The sequence below is a fragment of the Dermochelys coriacea genome, chromosome 4 (genome assembly GCF_009764565.3).
Source record: "Dermochelys coriacea isolate rDerCor1 chromosome 4, rDerCor1.pri.v4, whole genome shotgun sequence".
Classification (NCBI taxonomy): Eukaryota; Metazoa; Chordata; order Testudines; family Dermochelyidae; genus Dermochelys; species Dermochelys coriacea.
The window spans coordinates 92,362,473-92,383,760 of record NC_050071.1 but is presented as its reverse complement, the minus strand read 5'-3'; the positions used below and the strand labels follow the sequence as shown (position 1 = coordinate 92,383,760).

The window sequence follows — 21,288 nt, the reverse complement described above, 5'->3', positions numbered from 1 at the left end:
CCAAGACATCTTTTGAGACTAGGATGCATCCTTGATTGATTTTAAGTATCCTTCACATTAAAAAATTTGACCTCAGAGAGGTAGAAGGCCCTTATCTATAAAAATGCAGTGCTTTGAAGTGTATACTAGAGCTGCCAATATATATACATTTTTTTTTTTTTTTTTTGCTAAAGTCCTTCCCATCACTGTTTTTTCCTGCAGGCACAGGTTACTGGATTTAAGAGGTACTTGTCCCATTTATGTATCTCTTTAAATTGTTCAGTATTAAGCTTTCTGGATCAGCAATCTGCAGGATTACCAACCTCAACTATTGCAAAATCATGAGTCACTCCCCGTCAAAGTTAGATGTGTTTAAGTGTCTCTTGATTTTAAATAAATAAATAAATTTGGGGGTTCTTTTCCTTTTCCTTCTAGTTTCTGAGCCTTTAGGGTTCATGTATTCAAGCTTTTACCTGCAAACACGAGGGCTACAAATTTACTTAAAAAAAAAAAAGCTGAGACTCTAACCTAATCACGTGCCTCCAGGAGCTTGTGATAAAAATCATGAGTTGGCAACACTGAAATTGGTAACTATTTGGGGAAAAACAGTTTTTAGACCCTTTCCTATGATATTTAGAACTCTACTAGTACAAGGCCTCAGAATCCACAGCATATTGTAATGAAAAATTCAGTTATTCTGATGAGTGTAACTGGGACTCTTGGATTTACTTGTAAAATTTATTAAAAAGTACCCTTACCAAACGGATTTTGAAATGCTTACTAGCTTTATGTAACTTTTACCTATAAAGATTCCCTCCTCTAATTAACAGCTCACTACAAACTCTGCAAATCCCACTGGAAGTTTCAAACCTTAACCAATGGCCAACTGTTAAGGGTTCTTGCAGATATATTATACCATCAGGACTTCTCATGTAGGGCCTGATTCAAAGCCCTCCGGAATGGGAGCCTTTCCCCAATTACTACAGTGCATCTTTTGATGATGGAGAAACTGATTTTCTTTGCTTATACTATGGAAAGAAAGAGAAATCCTGGCCAAACAATTAAAGGCAACTGCATTTATAAATCAACTATCTAAAATAACTTTCAAATACAGTCACTGATGCCCTTAGCACCAGTTTTTCACACTAAAGGTTAAATAGGCATAACTAGATACTGTGTTAAGATTTCTCATTAGTATTCTTTTTAATTAAGTGTATATCCAGCCTTCACAGTTCAAGCAAAGATTGATGAGTTAACTAGTTAAAGGGAATCAGAAAGATTACTTTCTTTTGTAGGATATTTTCAGGCTATCCTTTATAATTGTAAAGCAGTTAACACATAGACTAGTCTAGTGTGTTAACTGCTTTTCATTTATAAAAGGGCAGCCTGAAAATATCCTGCAATAGAGAGAAGCATTTTGATTCCCTTTTCTCTTTACCACCGTCTTGTGGCCTGCCCAAACTATAAATTGTTTTATTTTGGTAGTTGGACTTGTAGGAAATGAAACCATTGCTAGAGACATGTAAACCTACTGCCGATTGGACAAAACACTACAAATTATGTTAAAAAAAATCCCTACTGGCTGCAATGGAGATTAACTTGATGATTTTTTAAGGTCTTTTCCATCTCCAATTCCTATGATTTTTGTTCAGAAGTTAAGGGATTTGTGTAAAGAAGTTTTATAACTACTACTGGATGAATGGTCTACTTTGACAGGAGAAACCATGAGGATTTAAGAATCTTGGCCAACCATAACTGCCTCAATGATCCCAAAATCCTGAGTCTCTCTGGAGCCATCCCAAGTCAGAGACATTGAGAATTGCTTCTTAGAGCATTTCAGATATTTTGACTTGTCCTTCATATCAAGGAATTTCCAAAGTTTTTGATCTACAAAAGCTCTAATTTGGACTTCTACAACAGATATCCAAAGGGTGATACAGAAGTTTCAAAAATGAGCTGTAAAGTCTGATAAAATGAGACTGACATCCATTTGGCTAATACAAATTTGAGACCTTGAGCAGTCATGGCTTGTGTTAACACAGGGTAGTACCACATATAGGAACTTTACAAGAGATATGCCCCAAGTGAAAATCTTTAAACCACTCAGACACTTCTTCATTAATAAAATACCAATGGGGAACTGGAAGGGATAACAGATAGTCAACAATATGTCCATGAAAGAGCTATTTTATACAGTCCATTGAGAACTTTGATAACAGTAAAACATACCTGCAGCTTACACAGAAAGCACAAGAGCTCCTTTCTTCAAAGCAGAGAGTAGGAATCAATAGATAAAAGCTGAGTAATGGAAGATCTCTATTCTGGGGCATATATAGAGAACACAGATTAAGATAATTCAGAGAAAGCCCTTGACCTTTCTAGACAGCTTCCAATATCAAACAATGAATATGAGATTCACTAGTGAAGATTTATAGAGAATAACTATTTTGAAGAAGAATACAAAAATAGTTCATAACATCCAAGTACTTGTATATATTAATGAGAAATGAACCTTGTATTTAAAAGAGTAAAAAGGAGTAAAAAGAGAAAGGTATTTGTGTCATGATATCAACTTTTCATTCATACGAATATTAAGCAGAGTATATTTGTTTGTTATAGTTATTCACATTATTGCTTGCTACCACAGATGTATGAATAACAGTTTCTTAGCATACAATAATGTTCATGTACAGTAATTCCAGACATACAAACAACAAACTTAAAAATAAGATTACTGAGTAGCTGTTAAAAACAAACATATATGAAGATATGTACAACCAAGTGAGATAAGTAACAGAATGAAATAGGACTGGCCTGACCCAAGCATACATCACATATCCAGGTTTTTTAAAATCATATTTGTGCAGAAAATAAACCTTGTAAACCTAAATGGGAAGAAATCAGGGTGCAATAAATATTTATCCAGCACATTTCTTAAGTTCTCACTATTGTCCAGTGTACTCTGCTTTGACTAATTTTGTGATACATGGCATCCATCTCCATTTATGTCTGGAACTGTATTTTTCAAGGTTTCTCTCAAACAACTGCCTATGTAAGGTTATAAATGCATTTTTAAAAGCCCTAAAAAACCTGAAAAATATTTTCTTGGGACAATAAATTTACCAAAACAAATATTTCTGCACCCTTGTGTACAAGCTCTGTTAAACAATAAGAAGTAAAGAGTTAAGCGGTTACATGGCATTAACCTGAATTAAGATATATACATTATAAGTTGCAATACTAATGTATTTTTGTGATCCTGAGCTCTAGTAATCGTTAGATGCATGCAAATCTTTCCATGATTTTTCTAGTCTGAGTAAAATACTTCAAATTCTGGTTTATTAACCTTTAAGATAGAACTTCTTCAGAACCAGCTGATAGATGTCTTCACAAAAGAGCACAGACACTTCTAATGGTGCATTGACATTTGGACAACTGTCCAAAATGGACAGTTTCAAAAAAGCATATCTTTTTATCTCAGTAGAGGTGGCTGGCTGATATTCCCTATTTTTCCCCCCCAGGCCAAAAAAAAAAGGGGGGGGAATAAAAATATACAACTAGAATGTCACAGGCAAAATCTGGAGAGGGTCATAGAAGTTACTTAGTTATACAGGTTAAATATTAAAAACTTCCACAATTTACAATCAACTCATTATGTGTATTATGGGTTAAAAAAATATCTGCTCGCTTGTAGGCTATTTTCAGCTGTATATTTATGTTATGTATACACACACACACACACACACACACACACACAAAAGATTCTGAAAATCAAGATACATTAACAAACATAGGAAGTACAAGTAATAACTTAAGTAGTACTTAACATTTGCATGAAATGACTTTTGCAAATTTTGACAAAATGCACTTAGAACATGCTGTTATTAAAAAACAAAAATAACAAAAACCACCACAATAATCTGTAGAACCAATGCTATATCACCACCAGGAGAGCACCAAGCAAGGCACCGTTGGAAAGATAACATACTTGGATAAGTCTCTATAAATAAAGCAAATGCTAATCTGGTCGAAAAATCGGTGTCTTTGGTAAAAATTCTATCAGAATGACCTGTATAAAAAGAAAAACAAATTTAATGAAACTTGGCATCAGTCTTATCCATTAACTGAAGTTCATCACAGCAACCACTCTCAACATTTGTTTACATTTATCTAAAAATGTGGGGAGAGGAAGGAATGAACAATCAAGGGCCATGTTACCCTTTTTAGGTAAGGGACCACTAGGAAATGACGATACACATCATGTGCCAATCTAAGGGCAGTAAACCTTAACAGCCAGAGTATCATATGGGATAGAGAAACATATGGCTTACGGATCATGTTAAAATAAGCCACCAGCTAATTATTCATTGACAAACTCAGCTAACTGGCTCAATTTTTTTCTAACAAAATGTAAAGATATGGATGTTAAAAAGAGAAAATGAATACATGTAAGAATAACTTTATAACTAAACTATAAATGCTTGTTCTCAGTTCAGATCAGTTTTGCAATCAATTGAAAATAAAAAAAATGCTTATAGTTTAATGATTTTCCATAAAAAGTACTAATTACTATTCCACTAATTTCAAGGCCCATCTCCATATCAAACAAATTCTCAGGTAGGCAACAGGAAACTTGACTTATGTTTCAACATGAATATTCAGAGCTAGATTCTAATGTATGAGTCATTTTGCTATCGGAGGCCATCAATATAACATATCTGAATATCTGAATATAATCTACCCCTTAGTGTGTGTTGAAGGGCATCTTAAGAAAAACTACTCTTTCAAAACTTTCCTCCTCCATAAAATTGTCCATAAAATTACTGACACATCAGTAAGATTGGGACTCCTAACACTCTACTCTGTTCAACAAAGAAATGTAATTGAATTTTATTGGTTTCTAACTGTGCAATTCAAAGCACACTGGTAAAAGGAGGTAGCCTTTCTTAGAATCAATTAAAATTGCATTCCTAAAAGTTTTTTAAAATAATACGTTTCATCATCAAAAACCTATCGTATAAAAAGCCTATTACCTGAAACAGACAAAAAGCTGACTCTCAGTAGGTACATTTGGGTGCATAGAAAAAACTAGCTGGCTGTTTAAAGGATAAATGCCTCATTTGTCTTTTATAAAAAGGTGTGTATGAGTTCGGGGGGGAAGGGGGTGTTTAATCCATGGATTTGATCACTGAGGCCAAGATTTTCAAAGCCTTAAACTTAGGATTCTAAATATAAATTTAGGCAACTCAGTAAGTAGTTTGATTTTCAAAAATGCTGAGCACCACTGACCTCAGTGGACTACTGGGTGCTGAGTGCTTTTGAAATTCAGGCCATGTTTCAAACTAGAATAAACTAAAGAGGTGCAAGTCATTTTTTCTACTGGTGAAGTGAAACAACTTGTACACTGTTTAGCATCAAGACCAACAGATAAAACCTTCCTGTAGACAAGCCCTATTTAGGTGCCAAAATATGGATATGGAAGCCTCACTTTCCACATTTATTTTTGAAAGTCTTAGCTTCATTTTTCCACCCCATTTCTTTTTAAAGTTAACTTATAAATGGAAAATTTAAGACAGCTTTAATACAACCAGCATCTTAACTAGCTACAGACAAAAGAATGGAACACAAGTTCTGTGGAAAATCAATGTCGGATTAAACTAACTATATTAAATATTTCGACAGCTAACTTGTTAGAAGCTTTTAAAAATATTTCTCACTCTTCGATCTTGATCTTGCGAACACTTATGCACAAGCTTAACTTTAGTCCTATAAGTAGACCAATATATTTAAAAATCTTTAGTTAACAGAATGTCCACTATATAAAAGTGACTATAATTTCATAGGTTTCAGAGCAGCAGCCGTGTTAGTCTGTATTCGCAAAAAAAAAAGGAGTACTTGTGGCACCTTAGAGACTAACACATTTATTTGAGCATAAGCTTTTGTGAGCTACAGCTCACTTCATCCGTAGCTCACGAAAGCTTATGCTCAAATAAATTTGTTAGTCTCTAAGATGCCACAAGTACTCCTTTTACAATTTCATACAAGTTCACCTAAAAAAAGATGAACATTTGTTTAAGCTCTAATAAGCCACCCTCCAAAATTAATTTAAAAAAAACTGTAGCCTCTTTTGCTTAGTTTCAGTTTAGTCTGCAAAGGATTTGAGGTGACAATACTAACTACTTATGTAGAAAAACAGAAGCATTCCATGATGAAAAAACAGGACATCTTCATATAGGTCAAGCTCAAAACAGCTTACTGAAATTTGCTATTTTTCCTGCTTATAGTGAAATATCATGCATCTCATCATAAATATGTTTTATATAATAGATAATGATACAAAAATCTACTTATTCAGTTTAGTGAACAGAGCTAGTTTGTGAAAAGAGACATTAAAAATCTTTTACGTTTCAGGCTAGAAATAAGATTTAGTGTGAAAATGGAAGAAAGGGGAATGCTAGCAGTGAAAAGATGATTTTAAGATAATTTCTAATTATTTAAACACTATTTTAATCAATCTTTATATATGCATCTATGATGGCTTTATTGTTTCAAAGACTTGCATAATGACAGGTTTCAGAGTAGCAGCCGTGTTAGTCTGTATTCGCAAAAAGAAAAGGAGTACTTGTGGCACCTTAGAGACTAACAAATTTATTAGAGCATAAGCTTATCGGATGCATCCGATGAAGTGAGCTGTAGCTCATGAAAGCTTATGCTCTAATAAATTTGTTAGTCTCTAAGGTGCCACAAGTACTCCTTTTCTTTTTGTTTCAAAGAATATACGAAATATCACATAACAAAAGACCATGCATATTTAAGAAGCATTTCTCCAAGGTTGGTCTTCATTTTCAATAGTTAACCCCTTCCTGGCCCACTCACTTCTCCTATTAAGAAAATCCTACATATTTCAGTGATGTAATCAATTTAACAGACTCATCTCACCACACTCACTCTCCCTTGACTGCACTCAAAAGTTTTTGTAAACAGTAATAAAACAGAAAACAAATAAAAGAGCAAGAAGGCAGCTAGGTGAGAAAACTGAAATCCCATAGACTGACTGACTGAAGAAGGCATGCAACTTTTCAGCATATATATTTCTATAACTTGAGAACTTTTTAGGGAATAATAACCAAACCGAAATGTCTTTTGTAGCTTACTTATAAGACTGACTTTAAAAATATTTTAGTGACCCTATTAAAGATAAAGATACTTTCAAGAGAGTTGAGATATGGGGCAGTTAATATCTATAAAGGCTAAAGGTTTCTTAAGCTCCAACAGTTTAGCTGAAAGGTCTTCTTCCATACTTTTAGACTTGATTAGCATTATATAAAACAGCCATATCTGACTTGCTGCGTAACCAAAGTTGTGGTTATTCTTTATACAGCATCTAAAATTTCACACTCCATCAACACACGTTCAAGCTATTTTATCTTGGCAATTAATTTATTATTTTTCAGAACACAGTGAAGCCTTGTTTTCAAGTCATTCATAACTTTATAAATCAGTCCTGCACATGAAACCATGCATCTGTGAACCGTAGAAAATCCTTGCACTCAGGCGATTAAGTTCCTGACACCTTTACTGATTAATAATCATGAAAAGAATAAGATCAGAAGCAAAATAAATGATCATTTAATAGAGAAACTCACAAAACAGCCCTTTAACTTACATATTCCATCATGTTATTCGTTTCACATTTCCTTTTGCTCAGTCTCCAATGCAAGCACAGCTAGACAAGGAGGAAAGAAAAAGAAGAAAAATGAGCTGTATTTTATTGCAGCACACAGACTAGCCCATTTGTCCACCTTTCATATTTTTCGTTCAACAAAAGCATCTGTTTCCATACTGTGCAATTCAGACTCCAACAGTACGAAGCTGCTCCCTGCGGCACTCACCTTGTGGTATAACCTATTGTTTTCCCATTCTAATAACTTCTCAATCGATCTTCGTGTCTGGAAGACAAATGAGAAAGAATTTTACTCTTGACTGGTTTTAGAAAAACTTTGTTTTGCAGCTGCTTTTGTGTGAAAAGGGGAGAGGTATAGGATAGTGACTGAGTACAGGGTGGTCTGCAATACTCTCAAACCTTCTGTAGTATTAAACAGTAACTAGAGCAGAAATGACCTTTTTTAAAAAGTAAAAACTAAGGGACAATGTGAAAAAAGAATTACAACCTTTGAGCACAATGGTTTATACATATGTTTTAATTGCTTGGACTCCTAAGAGTACTCAACAGCAATTTTCAGACAATTTTTAAGTCTCAGTAAGAATGTTACACAAAAATATTAATGTGAATATACTGCTTCCAAAACATCACTGAACAGCTGAAAGATGCTGTAAACTTTATTTTGTAATGCAAGAGGTCAAGTATAAATATCGAATATTCTATCTAACCAATACCGTAAAGAAAATCTTTTATATCTTTAGCTCTGAAAACTAGCCAGGAAAATCCAAATACAGAAAGTTAAGATGGGAACTTGCACAAATGCTAAATGGTTAAAAAAAATCTAGGATTTACACAAAAATGCAGTGCAATACCAATATTTCAGATTCTCAAGATTTGGACATTTGTGCTTTTACATTTGACATTTCATGCAAAGAATTCTGACATTTTGAAATCTAAACCTTGATAAATCTTTACAACTAAAATTTTGCATGTATGCAATTCTAATAACTTATCAATCTTCATGTATGGAAAATGTAATGAAAAACAGCAAACTTTCTGAAGTACAGCTTCATGCCTAGAGATATTTTGAGTATAATAATTTAGTTATACTTACATTTTAGAAATGTACTCTGACATTTATGGTCATTGGACTGCCGCAATGTGTACTGCTCAGCCCTTAATGGGATTTGCTAGCAAGTACGAATAAAAGAGGATAATTCATGATGCCAGGTGTTAAGATGAGACCAACAGAGCTGCAGGTGCAAAAGGACGCAGTTTTGACAAGGATCAACTGCAACTTTGTAAGGAAGCTGCAGCTGCACTAAGCAATGGGGATGAAGGGGGGAAGCATCTTGCTGTTATTATTGTAAAATAACAGAGATAGTATAAACAAACACTAATAATCACAAACTAGAAATCTGTGTGTCGAACAAGTATGAGCTGAATAAAATAAAAATTAAACAACTGTTTTCAAATAATTGGCTTGGCATTTCAAATGCAAAATGTTCATATTTATTTAAAATCAGCTACTTGCTCTCTAGTTACCAACAACTTTCAACACCAAACACGTTTAAGCCTGAGCTATGGTCATATGATTAAAAATAAATTAATTATAATCTATGAATAATCATTATTGGGTTGTGTTTCTACTACATTATATTTTAAAAGAAGACATTACAAGAACTTTAAAAGGTGGCTTTGTCAGTGACTAAATTTATTTAATCAGTTTTTGGAATTCAGGGTTTCTTTTTGTTTATTATTATTAATTATTATTATTATTACAACTACTACTATTTTTTTAAGACAGTGTCCTTTAACAATGATCAGCAGACCTAACTTGTTTCTTTGTAAAGATAGCCTTTTAGAGTCTGCTCTCCTTTTAAATGAAAATAGGGCAGCAGTTATGGTCACACTTTTGTTAATTTAGTTGCCAGTCAGCTCCAAATCAAAAGAAAATAAGGCTGCAGAGTGTAATTAACATTCAGTTCAGTCGTTTTGTCCCTTGTCTAGCCCCCAAGCTTTGTTAAAATTGCCATCTGAATGCTGAAGGCTGTAGGGAAATCGATTTGATTCTAATCGCACCATGAAAAGAACATGATCTAACTGCTTTCAGCCCTCCGTAAATCTGTACTAGGTCTTTAGCACAATGCAACTTCCAATTTAAAAAGCACTGAATGTCTCGTCAATGACTTTGTGAAGAAAAAAGAACAAGGAGCAGACATAAAAATTCCAATAGTTGTTTAAGCATTAAAGTTCATTTGCATCACAGCAAACCTGAAAAGGGCTGACCTCTCAAACCGCCTCTCAGGTCTATGAAGTTGTAGCCTTGACAAGCTCACATTGACAGAGCTCATTGACTCTGAAAGGCTACTCTATCAATGGTGAAAAATGGCAATAGGTTCTACTCTGAGCAGGCATCTGCCTGCCCACCCGCTGCTAAACCAATGGCAAAACTGATTCAAAACCTGAATCTACCTAGTAATCTTCCTTTCCCGGACCTTTTAATAATAGATTAAGATCACAATACAATTTAATTTTACTATTTGCCTTAAAAAGAGTGAAACAAACATTCAAGCTTTCCAAATTCCAATAAAATTGTGTACACACACACACACACACACACACACACACACGTGTACACATACACACACATATGTATACATAGTGTACTATATAAGGCATATAATACAGACACACAAGAAACTGAACATACAATATTAAAATCTTGCATACAGAATGGACCAAACGTACTTTCCATAAAATATTAAAAGATCCTTCGTTACAGTAAAAATATCACCACAACTATTAAACCTGTTAGGCTACTAATGTAGGTTTAAGCAATTTGTTTAAAAACTAATCTATTGTATCCAATTAGAACTACTCTAACTAGTAAGATTTTGACTATATAACATTTGATAACACTATATTATACAGTTGGTCTTGCTCACTTATGTAAAACTGCTACTATAATACTTTATATCCCCCTGTAAATATGCCATGTAAGATTTAAAATTCGTAAACCAACACTGAATTACAGCTATAAAAATGTGAATGAAAATTTAAATGTAAAACATTACTGCAAACTCCACAGCTTGGGGAAAAAGAAGTGAATTAAACAGCATCACACAATTCTCTATAGCAAGTCTTCTTTCCTACTTGACAGGTGAAAAAAAGTACTTGCACGTGCAGCTTAATTAATCACTATACTTGACATCTCAATGATTTACAGTGAGGAGCAGGTGAGGACATACAAAACCAGAAGTTTCAGAGTAGCAGCCGTGTTAGTCTGTATTCGCAAAAAGAAAATGAGTACTTGTGGCACCTTAGAGACTAACAAATTTATTAGAGCATAAGCTTTCGTGAGCTACAGCTCACCCTTGATTTGAGAGTAACATTTCCAGTATATTGGGATGACAAGCACATAGATTCTATCAATGGTGTACAGAAAAACCCATACTGCAAATTATTTGTTAGTAGCAACAAAAGCACAAATTAAGTGGAAGAAAGCTTTAGTTATTAGGAAGATTTCATACTGTCCACATTTAAAAAAAAATTAAAATCAGTATTGTAACAAAACTAAACTACCAATTCAAATTGATTACGATTTTTTAAAAAAAAAAATTGTTAAAGGACAGATGATGTGACAAATCAGATGACCTTTACTCTCCATTAAAAAAAAGTGGCATAACATAAATTCATCTTCAATTAACTGACTGGATGTAGAATTTAATGAGACATTTCCAGTAAAATGAAACCATAGCAGCTTAAATTCCTACATGCAGTTAGATTTGACTTAGCTTCTAAAATGTGCATGCCTGATGGCCTCCTTTGAAAAATTATTCCGCCAACCACCAGGAAATCTAAAGCCAAAATAAACACTTTCAGCCTGATATTGCTCCCATTTAAGTCAATGGGAGTTTTGCCATGGTCTGCAAAGGGAGCAAAGTTGAGCCCTTTAGCTAAAAAGCTATATTGCGTTTCTTTAGTTATTTAATTTGTGTGGTTTTTTCAGGTGCAATACGAGTGTGACAAGTCATTATCAGCCACCAATGAAGTGTTATCTATCAAAATTACTTAGATTGTAAGAGCTTTCTGTTATATGAGGCAACAACCTGTTTCTTCCTGGGCACGTACCTTATTCAACACTGGTGTCTCTGGATCATAAGAATAGCCCTTTTACCCCTCTTGTCAGTAAATACCGGATGATTCTGGCTGCTTTTCATAACTGTTTTATTGAAGATCTCTTCAAAACCCACTGATTGACTATGCCTCCAACTACTGGGTTTGAAAAACCACTAAACTTATTTAGCCAGAGTAAAACATAACATACATAACAGTTGAATTCAGTAACCCTTCTACTTCTTACTCCACTAGGGAAAGCATAATCTTGTAAAACCTCAGCAGTGCTTCCCTTGCTGATCAAAATCTAGACCCCCCCCACCTCAAAGGAGCCAAACAATGATCCTTCAAAAATTCAACCCCCTCAAAGTTCCAAATGGGCAGTCTGGGTGGAGCTTCTGTCCACGAGTCCAAGCCTCTATGTCTCTGTAGGACGAAGACCAAAAAGAACACAACATACCCCATCCTACAATTTTGCTTAACACTTATCCTATAACATCTCGTATCATTCAATTTCAAGTTAACCTACTCCCTTCTCCATGTACATGTTTACAGCATCTAGCTGAATGGGGACCCAAATCCTGATGGAAGCCTCTAGATGCTACTGCAATGCAAATATTAAATTATAATAACCTGGCACCCACCATAATGCTATTTGAGTACCTCCCTATACTTTAAGGTGTGGATTCCTAAGGATTAATCATACTACATTTTTGTAAATATTTAAAGGACTGTATTGTTCATAAATGGTAACAGTGACAGTCCTGGAGAATGAAGCCCTCCATTCAACAAACAGAACAGGGACAAGACCAGTAGTAATATGGCTTTCTCACCCTACCCATTAATTTTGTTCACATTCCTCTGGGGTTGATAGGGAGGTTCATTCTTCATGTCCATTCGATCTTTGGCTTCTTTCCTGAAATTGCAGACAAGGCTGCTAACATGCCCAATAAGAATTGCATCAAGATCACCATTTATTTTATATAAGCCTTTACACAATCAAATGATGATTTTTGCCCTGATCCTGCAAAGACTTATGCGTGTGCTTGACTTCTTAGTTGAGACTTTGCAACAGTGGGGCCTTTGTGGTTATGCATCTGAACAGGAGTTGTACTAAATATCGAGACAGAAAGGCTCCTTATCTTATCTGTACCCTGACCTAGGCTTCTTTCATCCTAAAAAGGAAATTTTACACACATAACTTCTTGTTTATCTCCATACAAATATGTGTTAGCTTCCAGTTAAAGTTGCTCGGGTACACATTCTACCAACACAATGAAAGCCAAGGAAGTCACAAGTTAAATAAATTTCACCCCCACTTTTCAACATACCTCACCATCCCAGATTACAAAAAAAACCACATGGACCTTCTCCTTTTTACAACCAAATGCTTACCTCAATTCTTACCAAATTAGTTAGAGAAATGTGTTTAGGTTGAGATTGTGGGAACAGTTAACACATAGTTCTTATATCTAAACTATGGTATGGTGGTAATACAGTGAGAGAAGTAAAACAACGGAGGGATTATATTTGTGCAGGAAATTTGTGAGACTGTAATGCAGTTAAGAGTTATGAAAAGAGATTTGATTTTGTAATCATCTGAAAATGTCATTGTAGAGAGTTAATTGTTAGTGTTTAGCATTGTTGTATATCAACACAATGTCGTACATTTGAATCTAAGGAGGTCTGTGTAGTTATGGGGTAATATAGGTGGCGTGATAGGTAAATTGAATGCGCAACTGAAGTGTGCAGTTGGATTATGTACTTGTGATTTCCTTTGGTTTTATTGTTTGTGTTGAGAGGCTGTGCACTTGAGCAACCTTAACTGTAAGCTAAGCAAGTGTATGTCTGGAGAAATCTTACAGATTTTCTAACATCTTTCCGATGCTGGACCCCCCACCCCACTCCCACCCCCACCCTCCTGTTCCACTTCTCCTACTGGTCTTGCATTCAGCTGACTCCTCCCATCGTCTCCGACAGCTGTGTTCCTTAACACACTTCTGCCAATGAGTGTCACCGTCAACCACAACCCTCATCTATCATCAAAATATATGTGAATACCTAAAAGCTTGATTGGTAAGGGCATAGGGTTCTACGCACTCTCCATGCACCCCTTACAAAACTGTGCTCTCCCTACCACTTCGCATCCCTGCTCCACCAATGCAAATGTCCCAGGGGCTACAGCCTGGTGCTTTGGTAGAAGTGAGATGGGTTGTGTGGAGTTAGGGAGAAGAAGTAGGGATGTATATGGGACCATGGGAGGTGACTGACATGAAAAGGAGCCTGCTGCCTACCAAGGCAGTTGTGCTGTCCCATGGAAGGTGTACTGGTGAGAGGCATTTGGGATGTACATGCAAAGATGAGGACAAAAAAGCCATTTATGATCTTCCTCTCTCTAAGCAATATGAAAGGTTTTAATCCTCCGCAACTCTGGCCTGTTAGCCCACAACTCCCCTCTGGTGAACCACAGTCACTGGGCCACAGTGAGACTGAATGACTCTATAGCCTGGTGGCTAGGACACTGAGCTGGCAGGATTCCAGTCCCTGCGCCAATGACTACTTAACAATTTCATACAAAGTGGAACAATTTTCACAGCAGAGATTGAGCGAGACCTACCAACGAATACCCTATAGTCAGGCACTCACCTGGGAGGGGGCAAATTTGGGTTCAAGTCTCTGCTCCGAAGGGTGCCACACATCCCAGGTGACTGCAATCATAAAGAAGGGGAATAGGGGCTGTACCAGCACCACAGGTTTTGTCAATCTAGTCTTTTTTTTTTTTTAAACACAGAAAAAAAAAAAGTTAAAAGTGCCCCCAAAACAAAACATTTAATTCAACCAGAAACAAATTGTTCCCAACTTTTTCAATTTCCCAAAAATGCTAAGAACGGTCATTTTCAGTTTGGGTCAAACTAATTTTACCCCTCCTGCCAATTTTTCAGAACTGATAATGAACCAAAAAAAAAAATCAGGTTATTTTCACAGCTCTAGCTACAATGCCTCTAGGATGGGTCCAGTTTGTTTCTTTTCTGCTTTCACCAATATATTTTTTTTTGCTTCCTTGTCATTAGGGCCAAAAGAGGACATTTCCTTTTATGCCAGTGGACAATATACCAGACTTACTTCATTCAAACATAAATCATTCCATGTAATTTATTAATCTCATGTTTTTACAATCTCTGCTTCTCTGTATTACTGTATATTTGCTCACCTTTTCTGTACTTTCAGTTTCAGACTGGTTAATTGCACTTTGCTGGGATTATAGCCATCACCATAAGTAGTGAACATTTTGACTATAATCTACTAGGTCCACATCACTATTTAAATGTTTATTGATTTTAAGTTAATGTTAGGGTCAACAAAACTTGTTTGGTTTATTTTTTCCATGTACTACATATTGTAGTTTGTTTATATCTAAAACATTTCAAAAATTGCCATGATATGTAGATATGTATATCCTTTATGGATTACTGCTAAGTGTTCAAAGGCATAATTCCAACATACAAATGCAATTACTTCAGAAAGATCAGTAAGTCAGCATTCAAAATATGCACTATAACGTTTTCAAAAAATGACTGCACTTATATTTAAAATGCGTATCCTACACCTAAATTGAAATGTAAACATCACTTTATTCAGAATACATAAAATTATGATCTAATGTTCACATAAATAGCATTCCTTATAGACTTTCTAGTATGTTGAATTTTGAATCAACTTTAAAACATTTTTGAAATATGAGAAAAATGAACTTTTGTGTATTAAAGTTATATATCACTGAATATCTTGCAATTTACTTCATATTCATATAGATGCTCTTTCATGCCAAAAAAATAATATTTAAGAAAAAAAGGTCGCAAAAATAAAAAGACACCGACTCAGCCACTTACTCCAAAACTTCACTCACTTTTCTACTTCCCAAAAAAGCCTGGTAAAAAATAGACAGGGTCTTTGCAGAGTGCCCTGCAGTTTATTAAAACTGGGCTTTGATACTACAAAGGTGGAGTAGTGATTTCCTGAGCCAAGGACCCACTACTAAAATGCCCTGCCAGCTTTACACTCTTTTAAAAAGTCAGAGGACTGTTAGTTCACATGACTGTTGATGGCAGCTACCATGAAATATAAAGAACAGAGACTCAGTAAGACTCAAAAAAAACATTTAGGGCTTTATAGGACATTAAAGAAAAATACAATATACCACTGAGAATATTGAAAAATCTGGAGATGCTTTAAGATAGTTGTAGACAGAACAAGCAGATAGTGATGAATCTATATTCTGATAAATATCAGCTGTATTGTAAGACAATGAAAACCAGTAAAGCCACACAAGTGTGTTTATCTGGCTGAGATAAAGCCGGAGAAATCCAAAACAGTTTTCCAAGCTTCTTTCACTATTCTTACTGTTTTACCTCTGGGGAATCATGAAAATCTGATCAAGATAAAATACCAAAACCAAGTCACTAGAAGTTGACATTAATCTCATTAGTTTATAGATGATACATACTGGCATATTATATCATTTTTCCAAATGATTCATGAAAATATCAGTGCATCTCCAATTGTAAGTTTTAGGTACATATGGACAATTGAAAATAAACCTTCCTCGTTAACTTTTGACAAGTGAAATGTGTCAGTAATCTCCAGAAAGTCCTAAAATAATATTTTAACATTCATGGAGAGAGACACAATGAGAACATATGAATGGCCATACTGGATCAGACCAATTGTCCATCTAGCCCAGTACCCTGCTTTCAAACAGTGGCCAGTGCTAGATGCTTCAGAGAGAATCAACAAACAGAGCAATTATCGACTGATCCATCTCCTGTCATCCAGTCCCAGATTCTGGCAGTCAGAGGTTTAGGGACATCCAAAGCATGGGCTTGAATCCCTGACCATCTTGGCTAATGGCCATTGATGGACCTATTCTCCATGAACCTATCTAATTCTTTTGTGAACCTAGTTATACTTTTGGCCTCACAACATCTCCTGGCAATAAATTCCACAGGTTGACTGTGCATTGTGTGAAGAAATACTTCCTTTTGTTTAAGCCTGCTGCCTATTAATTTCATTTGGCGACCCCTGGTTCTTATGTTATGCGAAGGGCCCTACCAGATTCATGGTCCATTTCGGTCAATTTCAGTCATAGGATTTTTAAAAATCAGAAATGTCATGGTGTTGTAACTGTAGGAGTCCTAACCCAAAAGAGGTAGGGTGTGTGTGTGTGTGTGTGTGTGTCCCAGGGGGGTTGCAGTATTGCCACCCTTACTTCTGTGCTGCCTTCAGAGCTGGAACCTTGGCCAGCAGCCACCATTCTCCAGCTGCCCAGCTCTGAAGGCAGTACAAAAGTAAAGGTGGCAAAGTATGGTATTGCCACCCTTATTTTTTTGCTGCTGCTTGTGGGGCATGGCCTTCAGAGCTGGGTGCCTGGCCAGCAGCCACTGTTCTCCAGCCACCCAGCTCTGAAGGCAGTGCAGAACTAAGGGTAGCAATACCATGACCCCCTACAATAACATTGCAACACCACCTCCCTCAGCCCCTTTTGGGGCCAGACTCCCAGTTTGAGAAATGCTCGTCTCCCCATTAAATCTGTATAGTATAAGGAAAAAGTATACAGAAGACCAGATTTCACGGTCCGTGATGCATTTTTCATTGTCATGAATTTGGTAGGGCCCTAGTTCTGCGAAGGGATAAATAACACTTCCTTAGTCACTTCTCCACACCATTCCTGACTTTACAGACCTCTATCATATCCCCCCTTTAGTCATCTCTTTTCTAAGCTGAACTCTCCCATTCTTTTTAATTTATCCTCATATGGAAGCTGTTCCATACCCCTAATCATTTTTGTTGCCCTCCTCTGTACTTTTTCCAACTCTCATATCTTTTTTGAGATGGGGTGACCAGAACTGCATACAGTATACAAGGTAGGATGTATCATGTATTTATACAGTGGCATTATGATATTTTCTTATCTATCCTTTTTGTAATGGTTCCTAACATTCTGTTAGCTTTTTTGACTGCCACTGCCCAGTGAATAGATATTTTCAGAGAACTGTCCATGAGGATTCCATGATCTCTTTCTTGAGTGGTAAAATGGTTACTTTCCATAACTGTTGATCTTCAAGATATGTAGCGCATACCATTCCACTGTAAGTGTGTGTGTGCGCACCTTATGCACAGTGGTTGGAGCTTTTTCTCTCAGCAGTACCAGTCAGGGCAGTGCAAGCACCTTCTGGTGCCTCACGCCACTACACACACACCCCTAGAGAGGAATGGACATGTGCAGTCACTTGGACTCCATCATTTTGCATGCATAGTTGAGATTATGTTTTCCAATGTGCATTACTTTGCATTTATCAACATTGAATTTCATCACTATTTTGTTGCCCAGTCAGTTTTTTGAGATCCCTTTGTGCTAGGTGCTATACAAATACATAAAAAGAAAGTCTGTGCTCCAAAGAATTTACAATCTAGCATACACATCTTGATTATTACTACTATGATGAGCAGTTGAACCAGCAAGGCTAGTCTACAACCAGTCCCCAGCACAGAAGGGTTAGTGGAATCCAGTCCACTCCCATTTTTAACATGTTTTAAGGTAAATTTAGTACTCCACAGAATTCTGGGGGATTGAGACCCCTGAAGATTGAAGTCTTCTGCAGGGTTTAATTCCTAAGTTTGTGTAAGTGGGAACATATCCCACCAAAAACAAAATGTGAAAAGTAGTGAATACATTTTAGAAAGAAGGGTCATAAACAAAAAAAAAAAAAGCTAACAAGCTTGCCTTCCAACAGGTGAATTAGTAAACCCCTATTGTTCCTGCTATTTCTTGGTGGTTGAACCAGCTTTTCTTGAAGCTAGATTTTTTTTGTCAACTGACAAGAGAGGTGCTATCTCTGGCAAAGGATACATTTATCTTCTGTTTTTCCTCTGCTATCTTTTACTGTGCATCTTAGTGCCTTCCTTCTTACGACCACCTCCTTCTTGCAATGCTCCTGTCTTCTATCCCTTTCCCTCAAAATATCCCTGCCAAGCTTCCTCCAAATTTTAATAGCATTAATTGGTAACTATTTTAGCATCTAATGGACCAGTGGGACCACCCAAAACAACCAGTTAGGGTAATAAGCAGGATATCTCACTCTGAAGCCCATTTATTTTACTCCTTGTAGAGGGATTACACAATGAGAAATGGGTATACAAGTTCCAATGGACAAAGATGACCTGAATGGGTTGTGCTGCCTGCAGTAGCTCAGTTCTGACCAAATCCTCCCTCACTAATGTTTGGACACAGTCCACATCTATAACGATAACATCCCTCACACCTAGTTGCATAGGTACATTACACACAAGCTAAAAGCTTTCGGATCCTATTACCACAGCAAGATTACGTTTCCTCATGCTCGTGCTCCATCAGTGGTCAGAATATATATTTGTATGCGTCTCTGTTGATCACAAGTGAAAAAGAAAAGGAGGGACTTGGTGGTTTTCTTCTAGAGTCTGGGGTCAAGATACTGTGTTGAACCTCTAAAAAGGTGCAACACTCACAACCTAGGGGAAAAGAGGGAACCTAAAGTGTACCTTCCAGATTCAGGGCTGCTCAGGGGGTCAGTGTGGACCACAGCACATCTTCATCTTGGAGGGCTGCCTAAGCTATCACAGTCTGTTACCAAACATCTACGGGAAGCAGCACTGCCCAGAATCTCTACACCCTGTGGCTCCAGCCCCTCATGCCCCCAGCATGCCCCACCCATCACCTTTCTTTCACGTAACTTACATCAGGGTTTGCAAGGCAGTTCTTGGAAGACAGCCTGTGGTTGTCTTCCTCAATTCCTGAATTCTCCCCCAGCCAGATCTGGGATTAAGGATCTCAGTTTTGAGGAGCATCCTTGTCCTTTCCAGTTTCTCTCTGAGGCCCTAAGTCTTTTTATTCTTCTCTATGACAGTCATTTGGACAAACAATCAAGCTCTCTCAGTTCTACATTGCGGCTGTGGTGTCTCTGATGGATCAGCCTCCAAGATGCTCTCCGTTTGCTGCACTGTGCAGCCAGTGTGAACACATTGTTCTGCCACATCTTCTCTCTTGCAGGCAGACTTTGTAAGTAAAGATCCATTATTAGGTCCATCTATGTCCCTATTTTCTGGGTCTCAAGCCTGAGCTAATGCATCACTTTGCTTATCAGGTGTAAGATAGAGATACCTGGCTGAACCCTCTTCATGTAACCAGATATGTTTCTGAGTTATCTTCTGGTTCCAGTTTTGCTAAGAAAGAGACTGGATTTACTGGCAGCATGAGTGGTGTATGTGGGCAAACCCCGGAACTGCGGCAGCCACGCCTGTGGGCGTTGCAACCCAGGCTTGCTGTCATTGTTTCTGTTAAGTATCCATTTCACAGAGCTACTCATTTTCCCTCCTTGTGCAAAGTGGTTTATTCTACCATTGACACCATCATCAAACGCATAGCTACCATCCTGCTCTGAACAGAATATATTTTCTCTCACCCCCACCCGCCCCCCCGAGAGAGAGAGAGAATATATTTGGGGTGTGTGTGTGTGTGTGTGTGTCTCTCCCCCCCCCGAGGGAGGGGGGAGAGAGACATACACACACACACCCCAAACTTATCCCCTTGGTACACCTTGCTTTTATTGGTAACTCAAACAACAGCAAACAGAACAAACCAGAGGTGCAACTTTCCACAAACTTGTCAGTTTCTAGGATTTCCCGGCAGGACTCCTTTTCCTCCCAAACCCTACTTCCCTCAGTCTCAGATACTCCAACCTCTTCTGTCCTGACTGGAGATAAGATGCATCTGTCAGAATAAATCAGCTATAATTTTTTGCCTCTTTATGCAGGGTGGAAGCACTTCACATTAGGATAATTACAAGGAAACTTGCATCCTTGTTCAGAATCTTATAGCCTACCACCCTATTACGTGTTGCTAATGACTTCCTGCTGCAACAGCACACTAAAGTTGATCCAATGTGGAGAAGAAATGGGTTAGAGCAAAACTACAGGATCAGCATGCCATGCATCTGTTTATCCACAAACAAGTTCAGCCTCAGTAGTAGCAGTGCAAATTTCCCTTCCATTGCACCACAAGCATAATTGCAAAAGAACATTTTGGACTGAGAAGACAGTTCAAGCACATTCAGTCCATGGCACCTCTACTGAGACTGCCATCCAAGTGGTTAATCACTTTAAGATTTGTTTAATCACTATCAACTGTAACAGTGATTTGGGGGCTTGGACATATGACCATCTTGAACTAGTCTAACAGAAAGGAGCCATGGTAGCTGGTGACAGTTTCAAGCCCTGACAAAAGCCAAAGGTTTAACCCTTTTCCCACTGAAGTCAACTGGAGTTTTCAGTTGACTCCAACAGAAGCAAGATCAGTTCTAATGAAGGTTAATGTACCTTAATTTTATTTCGCATATAGTAAAACTGGTCTTAAGCAATCACTCAGGGGACTGACAAAAAGTCACTGCTTAACTAATAAAAGAGCAGAAATGGAGACACTTTGGGGAGGCTTCTTA

The 21,288-nt window shown here is 37.0% G+C and overlaps 1 protein-coding gene across 4 annotated transcripts in view; it reads right to left on the bottom strand.

The window, feature by feature from the left end:
* Nucleotides 1–428: 428 nt before the first annotated feature.
* CHIC2 (cysteine rich hydrophobic domain 2) overlaps nt 429–21,288 on the bottom strand; it is a 48,279-nt gene continuing 27,419 nt past the window's right edge. The window contains exons 4-7 of one of the 4 annotated variants that reach the window (XM_043513827.1): nt 14,408–14,536; nt 7,872–7,928; nt 7,646–7,705; nt 429–4,048 (exon numbers count right to left, since the gene is read on the bottom strand). In XM_043513827.1, coding sequence (XP_043369762.1) covers nt 3,998–4,048; nt 7,646–7,705; nt 7,872–7,928; nt 14,408–14,536 — 297 coding nt within the window. In that variant the 3' untranslated portion in view covers nt 429–3,997. Of the gene's footprint in view, nt 4,049–7,645; nt 7,706–7,871; nt 7,929–12,599; nt 12,678–14,407; nt 14,537–21,288 lie in introns of those variants that run through there. The other 3 variants (XM_038398624.2, XR_006281073.1, XM_038398626.2) reach the window with 3 other exon arrangements.